Source organism: Hordeum vulgare, chromosome 2H (assembly GCF_904849725.1).
Source record: "Hordeum vulgare subsp. vulgare chromosome 2H, MorexV3_pseudomolecules_assembly, whole genome shotgun sequence".
Lineage (NCBI taxonomy): Eukaryota > Viridiplantae > Streptophyta > Magnoliopsida > Poales > Poaceae > Hordeum > Hordeum vulgare.
This window is the reverse complement of record NC_058519.1, coordinates 115,645,835-115,654,611: the sequence shown is the minus strand read 5'-3', so window position 1 is coordinate 115,654,611 and position 8,777 is coordinate 115,645,835. Positions and strand designations below refer to the sequence as shown.

At 42.7% G+C, this 8,777-nt stretch overlaps 2 protein-coding genes across 3 annotated transcripts; both read right to left on the bottom strand.

Annotated features, from left to right (window-relative positions):
- Nucleotides 1-1,045: 1,045 nt before the first annotated feature.
- LOC123425435 (SNAP25 homologous protein SNAP33-like) lies at nt 1,046-4,032 on the bottom strand. Its single transcript, XM_045109138.1, has 6 exons — nt 3,869-4,032; nt 2,799-3,172; nt 2,621-2,717; nt 2,415-2,542; nt 2,243-2,340; nt 1,046-1,432 (listed from the first exon to the last, which is right to left on the bottom strand). Exons 1-6 carry the CDS (start codon nt 4,005-4,007, stop codon nt 1,333-1,335), a joined length of 936 nt encoding a protein of 311 aa, XP_044965073.1. The 5' UTR covers nt 4,008-4,032; the 3' UTR covers nt 1,046-1,332.
- Nucleotides 4,033-4,593: 561 nt separating this feature from the next.
- On the bottom strand, nt 4,594-8,545 carry LOC123425434 (centrosome-associated protein CEP250). 2 transcript variants are annotated; one of them, XM_045109137.1, is made up of 7 exons: nt 8,197-8,545; nt 7,486-7,571; nt 6,582-6,684; nt 5,884-6,494; nt 5,480-5,647; nt 5,152-5,262; nt 4,594-5,033 (listed from the first exon to the last, which is right to left on the bottom strand). In XM_045109137.1, exons 2-7 carry the CDS (start codon nt 7,561-7,563, stop codon nt 4,812-4,814), a joined length of 1,293 nt encoding a protein of 430 aa, XP_044965072.1. In that variant the 5' UTR covers nt 7,564-7,571; nt 8,197-8,545; the 3' UTR covers nt 4,594-4,811. The 2 variants fall into 2 exon arrangements, with proteins under 2 accessions (XP_044965072.1, XP_044965071.1); XM_045109136.1 differs by lacking the exon at nt 8,197-8,545 and having other exon boundaries at nt 7,486-7,617.
- Nucleotides 8,546-8,777: the final 232 nt, after the last annotated feature.

Here is an 8,777-nt window from a genome sequence, read left to right as displayed (position 1 = left end):
TTTGCTCCCTTTGTAATCATCCATACACAAGAAAAACAACAGCTCCAGAGCTCAAGATGTATGGTCTTTACCTTCACCGTGAGGGGTCCGAACTCGTAAATCCTTGTGTCACACTTATGTCCTAGCTAGGACCAACCCTTGTTCATACCTCTAGTACTCACTTTCAGACTAATCCCCACGTCAGTTAGCGCCCACCATGGGTTGCACGTCTAGCATGATAAGACGCTGGCTGAAATTTCCATTCACTATGGTTTTCGGCAGTGAGATGTTGCTTGGTGAAGAGATCCATTTCTATACCCTCTGATTTATCGCTGACAATTCGGCGTGGCTCCAGAAAGCCCCGCTGGATTCCGAGTCGTTGCCCATTTGTGGTGTAGCGCACTTCCGCGCAAGCTCTTACGGAATTATTCCCTAACGGTCATCGATCCCGTACCAAACAGCCCCCAAACTCCCTGTTGGACGCCGTTGCAAGCACTCCGGCCAATCACGGCTCCAGTGGTGGATCGAGCATGACGTGGCTCTTCAAATCGCGCTGAGCTAGTGGCTACCCTCGGGCCCGATGAATCGTTTCATGATATGCTCTTCTCTCTCCATGAGGGGTGAGGTAGATGAAGTCCACTACGGAAGTGTTGGGTCCACAAAGGGGGTTTTGATGGCTGCTTCACATAATGGCCCGACCGATTTTTCAGGTAACCCGAATGGTCCCGGTCATGATAGGATGGATACAAGTTTTGCTATTAAGGAGAAGATTACATTGATCTATTGATAGCGAGAAATATGATAGATGCTCGTGCACTCGAGGGTAGAGACTAGAGATGAGACTAGATGCGAAGCAATGGCGAATTTATCAGAACCGAAGAAGAAAGAAGTGTATAAACTCGAGAAGCCAATTGAGAGAATCAACAATGAAGACATAGAGAAAAGATTAATCTAACTAGTGGAAGCAGTTATGATAGTTGGATACCTATTAAAGTGTCTAATTATGGTTCTTATTTCTTTGGTTTCGTTCTCCAAGTGAAGAACTGCTCAATTATGTACTCCGGTGTATCAAAATGCCGTTCAATGAGATAAAAAAAATCAATAAAGTTGTTTCTGTGCCGAAAATGAAATGCAAATGACAAAAGAAAATTACTCCAATAAATTTAGGGGACCGGCTAGAACCGACCAAAACTTAGTGGAGTAAATATACTCTACTCCACTAAGTTTACTCTGGTCGTTTTACTCCTTCATTTTTAGGGGATCGGCTAGAGTTGCTCTTAAGAAGGCAGCAGCAATGTTTTGATTCTGCAACCTTACATACCAAGACCGCACTCATACATTTTCGAGGCAATATTATTTCCCAAGCAAACGGCGTGCACGCTGGTTGGCTCCTTTCACCCTGGAGTTGAGTTCCTCCACATCATCTTGTAGACCATCCATGGCTTTGTTTTGCCTGCATTCCAGTATGTATATACAACACCATTCAGCAGGATGCACAAGCACGGAACAGAAGAAAAGGTCCAATTGAGATGTTTTATTGTACATTTCAATCTGAAAAGATTGTTGTAATTCTATAAAAGCATTCCTTTACAGTTAATTTTTTGTTGGTCAGTAAAAGGAAACTATGAACAAAAGATTGTGGTGAAATATTATTCTTTCTGTCTTTGTCCTTAAAGACCCTATGGGCATGTTTTGTGGAACCATGTGCGGTGCACGTTTTCGACCTTCTGTGGAGACCCTATCTGCACTAGTGTTACGTTTTAAGCGCTAAAATGTTACTTGACCACACATGCATAATGTTACTTGTGCACACAAGCATAAACACAATACTATTTCCATTTAGCTTAAAATCATGACACTGTTTACTTTCGTAAAATAAGAAAAATATACATGTGAAGTTTCATTAGCTTATTGTCAAACTTCTTGGATTTTGTTAAGCTGAACAAACACAAATCAATCAAGAGCACTCATTATTTACTGTTCTGTATAAAGCATCAACTTGGTGAGCAATCTCCATTTTTTTTTTCTGTAAGCGCTTAAAAGGCAGTGAGACGTGTTGAATGCAAAACATTGTTCCAAACCCACTGATAAACAAACCGGGAAAGGACTGCACAATTCTATGGCCATTTCATCGAAGTAATACAGTGTTTGACAACAGGGTGAGGATACTTTTTAACTTGGTTGTGATGTTTTTCAGGCAGAATCCTCACCTTGTTGGCCAATGAAATAAGATATGGTGAACTGAAGTCGGCGAAGCACGTACCTATCGATTTCCGAGCCCATATCGAGAGCCATGCCCTTGAGCTGTCCCAGGACATCGCTAAGATCAGAAAGGGCATTGTCTTGCTTATCTTTCTCCACCTGCCAAGTAAAATGGTTTGTGATTAGTCATTAGGTCCAATTTATACTGCATGGATCCTAGCACCAACACAAACCTGAACCTTCTCCATGGCGTTGGTAGGATCAGGATACTTCTGAGGGTTCGACCTCCCTCTGGGGCTTGAAGACAATCCTAATTTTTCTCTCTGCTCTAGGTGGTTAGCCCTTCTTTTGAAGGAATCGTCTATTTCAATAAGTAAGAATGTCAGCATAAAGAGAATACGCAAAGTCAACCTTGTTTGAGCCCAATGAAAATGCAAACCTCTCAAGATAACTGCGGGTCCCTTTATTTGCCTGGTTTTCTTGGGCTTCCAGGTTTTTGAGAAGAAGCCTCCAAGGCTTCCCAGAAGTGTTTCACTCTGAGAAGGAAAAAAGCAACCAAGAGCTCAAACACAAGTAATAAGTACTGTACAAAAAAAAACCGCCGGCTTCAAGCTTACCCTGCTAAGGTCCTGATCAATGTTCGCAGCAGTTTCATGGGTCCTATTCATCTGTTGACCCTGCTTGTGCAAGGCGATCAGAGTGTTGGTAGCATCCTCCCTGATGTTTTCAGCGAGCCGAAGGCAGACGCTCACTTTCTGAGTGGTCTCCTCGGCCTTGTATGCAACGTAGCCCTCCAGCTCTTGCACGGATTGGTTGTCGAACCCGCCTGAATCGCGGAAGCCATTCTTGTATCGGCCATTGGTACCAGGATCAACTGAGCTGGAAGATGATGCTCTTGCAGGCCTCGAGGTAAATTCAGAGTCTGAGTCGGAATCGAATGGATTTGGTTTGGAGGACGAAGGTTTTGGGACGCTTGACACGGGCATCTTTCCTGTTCGTAGCCACAACTTAATTAGTTATAATGTAAAGAAGACTGAAGAAAGGAATTCAGGACTGTATTTACTGGAGATAAAAAATAGTGAACTCCACGTCTAAAAAATCACAAGTGAGGGGGGCAGTATAAAGCTGAAAGCGCTCAAACTAAGAAACATCGCTGAATGAAATCTATGAGATACTAGCAAAGAATACTGGCAATTCAAATCGATGAAACCATGTGAATGTTCCCGTTCTTAGGAAATTCAGAAGCTTCAGTTTAATCTCGGTAAAAATAGTGGGTGTGTATTGATGTGCTATATACCTGAAAAGTTTCGGAAATCAAAATCAGTTCCATCTATCTATGACATTTGAAGACAAGGGGTAAATGCTTAGTCAAAACGGTTTAAACTCGTGACTTTGTTCTACACTTGTACAGTTATAACTTATAAACCAAGTAACATTCCACAAGAACGGCCTGGCCTGCACGAGCAAAAATCCTGAAAACCGACCATTTCTTAAGACACCGAAACCCAAGATCAGTCGTCACACGAAGGGCACGAATCAGAGTCTAGGATCCCATGTCGCCGCGCTGAAGAAACGCCACCGTGTGCGAGACCGGCAAGAAGAACGAACTAAGGTAGGCAAGAGCCGCATCCTGGGCCGGAGGATTTACGATGAGTTGAGAGAGGTGGAAGGAAGGAATCGATCGAACCTGAGAGGAGAGGAAGCGCTTGCCGGCCGCCTGCTTCTTCTGGGCTGGGCGGCAGAACTGGAGTTGGAGGCAAGGGGATGGATGTCCTTTTCTTCCAGGACAGTTGCAGGGGACATCCTTCTTGCCTCGCAAACAGCATTTTTATAATCTCTGGTCACCCGGCGTCATGTTCTGGCTGGCCATATGACTTCGTCCTGTAATAACTGAAGCTAAATTCCTTTTTTCTTGGGTGGAATAACTGAAACTAAATTGTTCTACTATTTGGAATGTCTATGTAAGTTGAGGGCAAACTTGCTTGTTAAGCTTCTTTTTATGCAATATAAATTTATTACTGCATACTTGACTGTTAAGCTATTTTTAGATCATTATTACTTGCTTGATAAGGTACCATGGTTACAGTGATGTCCGAAAAATATCCTGCATATGAGCGTCAAACACCGTAAAAAAAAAGCCAAAATAATTCTAGTGCAAGTCTAGTACTTGAATCCGAGTGGAGGATTGGGGAGGATTAAATCCTCTGTAAGTCAAATTTCACTTCAATCCCCTCCAATCACCTTGTGATGGGGATAAACCGAACAAGCCCTAAGGAACCAAACCATCTAAGCTACCCTTGGTTCACCACTTCTTTTCTAATCCTGGAACATGTTTCCGAACCTACTGCAGAGAAATGGCTCTCATGCAAACCACGTGTACACACAAAAGTCATGCCACCTGCAACATACTCATTTAGCAAATCTAGTGATGTTAATAAATGTAACATCTCTGTGAGTTGCGAGGCTGAATTTGACACGATAAATATTAAGTTTTTACAAGTTACAATTGCACTGCCGATGGAGCTCAACTCCAAGTGGTAATCTGAAACAGCTCACTATGCTTACAAATGCATCTATAAACAGTGGCACAAAGAGTTATATACAGCAACTGCACACGAGTGCATATGCATCTAGCATCCTACATTATTTACTGTGTCACCATCTGAAGCTTCATCAGGACGCCACTCTACTAGCGCTTGGTTCGCTGGTGTTTCACCAACGTTGCTAGCATTGGAAGATCTGAGATCAAGTGACCCTTCAATCGAGCAATTAGACAATTCTACCAGCATCGGACAGAACCCGCAAGAGCAAGATCTGCAAACCCTCCCGAGGTTCATTGCAGAGTTCAATCTCTACAATTGAGGCATATGCATTGTGTATCAGTACCATGAAACAACTAGTCTCAAGTAGAAGATTACTGCAGCGATTAATTATTTTTTAGTGGGATGCTTATAAGATACATGCACATACCCCTAAAGCATCTTTCAGTTTCTTAATCTCGTTAGCTTGTGTGTCAGCTAGCTCATGCGATTCCTGTAGCCGTCTTAGTGCTCCGCTCAATTTTTTTTGCTCTTCGGAGACCTGGTTTGAATATCAGAAAACAAAATTTTAAATCAAAGCATAGAGGGGTAGTAAATATAACAAGACTAAGAGATTGTGTCTATTTCATTTGTAATCATGCAATTAGATTCAAAATTCAAACAATGGTCTCATGGAGCAACAATTCGAGCTCTATGTGCAACTATATTTTACTGGTGCAATTACAGTTGGAACGAAAAGAAAAAGTCTATTTCACTACCTGAGCCTCCAGCTGCTGAATTTGTTGAATAGCCGCTTGCTCAATGCAAGACCGACGCTTGTATTCTTCCTCAAGCATGCCAGTTATCTGGTACCTCAATTCAGCCATTTCTTGAGTGAGATCTTCTGCATCCTCCTTTGCTTTCAGCTTTTGTTCTCGAAGTTCTACCTAACAAGGAGAGCAACACTTAAATCTCACAAGAGCTGGCAATAAATCAGAATCAACAAAACAGACAGATCCTTGAGTTTAGCCAACTAGCAGTGTAAGCAACTAAATTCTGTAGCGATATGTTCAAAACAATTTGTTTCTGAACTTGTTTGGTAGTACAGAACTACAGATGGAACATATTTGAATTAAGAACTTGTACCAAAATGCTGAAGTACGAGTAGTACACAAACTCTGACCTTGAGTTGCTCAATTATAAGTTCAGGTTCTTCATTTTGCTTCCCGGTCTTTTCAAGAATTTCATGACCTCTTTCATAGTTTGCATGACCATCATGCTCCAATGTTTTATCAAGTTGCTCCATGCCTGTAGCATAGGATTGCTTAGGAGCTCCTCCAGGCAAGTACTCTTTTTTCAGTTGTTTATTCACAACCTCAAGATGATCAATAGTCTTGCGTGCCTCTTGCAGCTGGAGCTCATGTTCTTCCAGTTGCTTCTCTATTCTAGCTTTGTACTCGGCAGTATGCTGGCTAAAGCTCTCAGCATCAAACAGTCTTTGCTCAAGCGTAGTCAAATCAAGTTTTAAACTCTCAATTTCACATTGCATATCTAAAGTTATGCTTTCAAGCTTCTCTATTTGTAAGGCTGCCTTTTGCAGCTCCTCTTCTTTACATTGGACTTCTTCCATCAGAAGCCAGCACTGAGAATCAGACCGCATCAGATCATTGTCCATAACTCTCACTCTTTCAGGAAATTTCTCAAGTTCAGTTAGCTTCAGCTCAAGGCCGTGAATATGCTCTCCCATGATGTTTGCTTCAACATTCCTGATATTTAACTGATCCTGCAAATAGTCTGCACTTGCGATCAGCAAAGACTACTTAAGTAATAAGGTTTGCAATAGCCAGACAAACAAGAAATGGTATATTTCCTAGAGCATACCAATTTCCTGATAGCAGTTGCTCAGCTCAGTTTCCAATTTCTCAATGTATTGCCTGTCCTTCTGACAGGCCCTAGAAGCTGCATTTTTGTCAAGCTGTAATTTCTGCATTAACAAAACTATGAGCTCAGTAAGGGGTTAAAGCAAATCAATAACACGGTACCTCCATTCAAAAATGTTGTTGATGGAATATTTGGAAAAAATATTGCATTGCTATTTGACTTGCGTTAGGACAGAGCAAAATGGAGCCAAAAAGGAACTTTTACTCTGAAAATGTTTCAAGTTTGAACAATACATTTTTATCATTATGCTGCCACGTGAAATGCTTAAAATACATTCTCATCAGACCTTAAGAAACATAATCATGCAAAACTACGACTGACTCTAAGGAAGACATACTGCCTTCTTAAACTTCGATCAAATCAGCAATTCTATCTCTAACACATCAATCAATAGTTCAATACCATGCAGCCATGCAGGATATTAAAAAAACCGGAACCATCTAAGTACCACATGCTCCCTCCGTCACGGTTTAGAAGGCATGTTTGAAAATTCTCTGGAACCTAGATGGTCATTGATTGGCTGTGAGATGAGGTAAAAAATAGCATTCACACTACGCATGCATATAGAAGTAGTACAATGGAGTACTAATTAGCTGCTAAGAGTAAATGCAATGCGTCTTAAACCTTGTCTATTATGGAAATGCACGTAAGTTTAACTGTGCCTTCTAAACCGTGACCGAACTGGGTAGTACCATTATCAGAACAATCAATGAGAGAATAGTCCAGTATCAATATCATCATGCGAATTATTATTCTATCATATCAATACCAACAATCAATGCATTTAAAAAAATACAATCTACAGTGAAAAAAATCATGACAGGGATGTTCAAACCATCGGTACCTCCTGATTCTTCTTCCCTCTTCCAGGAAGAACTTTTGCACCATTAGCTGAAGAATGGCCATTGGAGCTACTAGCCATCTGCCGATCTGCAGAATATGAAAAGCTAAGTACGGACATGGGCGCTACATAAGTTATCTAAAACGACATGTTCTACCCTGTGAATCACCCATTGCCAACACATTTTTCATTACAACACAAACAAAACTACTACAGTATCTGGCAATCAAAATATCAAATACCATAAACCATAATCATTACCACTGCAGATAAAAGCAGCAATAAGGGGATCATAATTTTACCTAAAGCATATAAACCAAGTCCTAAAGATCCCAAGTGTGCACACAAATGCATTCAGGAAACTGCCATTTGTGAGATTGGAAAGTGCTGCTCGCGCATCCACCAGAGCAAGGGATGCACACACACAACAATTGAGTTGCAGATCGAGAAAAGTCACCCTTGAGGTTCAATTGCCAGAAGAAAAGATAATTAAGGATGTGTTTAATAGTCTCGAGCGCAATGAACTCAACACCGCATCCCATTTTAAAGCGGGAGGAACTTGGTGGGCAGCGGATGCAAGAAAGACATATATCCCAAACTTGTTAGCGCCCGCTTGCTCGGTTGCATCCGCCGGTAAACTTCCAGCGGGGGGCGGATCTAGATGATGCGTTCAGCGGGATTTTAGTAATCGCTGGATGAAAAACGACGCCGTACCTCCTCAAGATGAAATGGGTGAACACTGCGGACGGAGTGGAGGCAGCGAAAACGTGATGGCCCAACGAGGAAGAACGGGGGCGGCTATGGCGGCAACGCGCCTGAGAGGCCGTGGTGCTTCGTGTGGATGGGGGTGAGAGGTTCGGCGGTGACGCCGCCAAGGTACGGCACGGCACGGCGGCGGCAGTAGGGGCCTCGGTTGTGAGAGCAGGGGCTGATACGGCGCGTTTGGAGGGGAGGCGTCCGGGTAGGAGCGAGGTGGCGACGGCCGCGGCAGCCGGAGCAGAGTCGGCGGGGCGGGCGGCGTTGCTAGGCGGCTCTGGTGGAGGTCCAGCGATGGGAAGAGTCGCGGTCAGGTCAGGGCTGGTGAGGTGCGACTCCACCGATCTTGGCTTGACCTGGCCATGTCAGGCGCATGACGCTCATTGCGTAAGTTTTTTTGTTATTGTTTTTTTAAGGCAACGTTCATTGCTTTTTCTTTTCCCCAAAAATTCACAAGTTTTGAAATTGCTCGCTTCATTATAAGATTCTTCTAGAACGGTTTAGAAGGTTACTGAACCCTTTTTTTTTCTTTTATACTG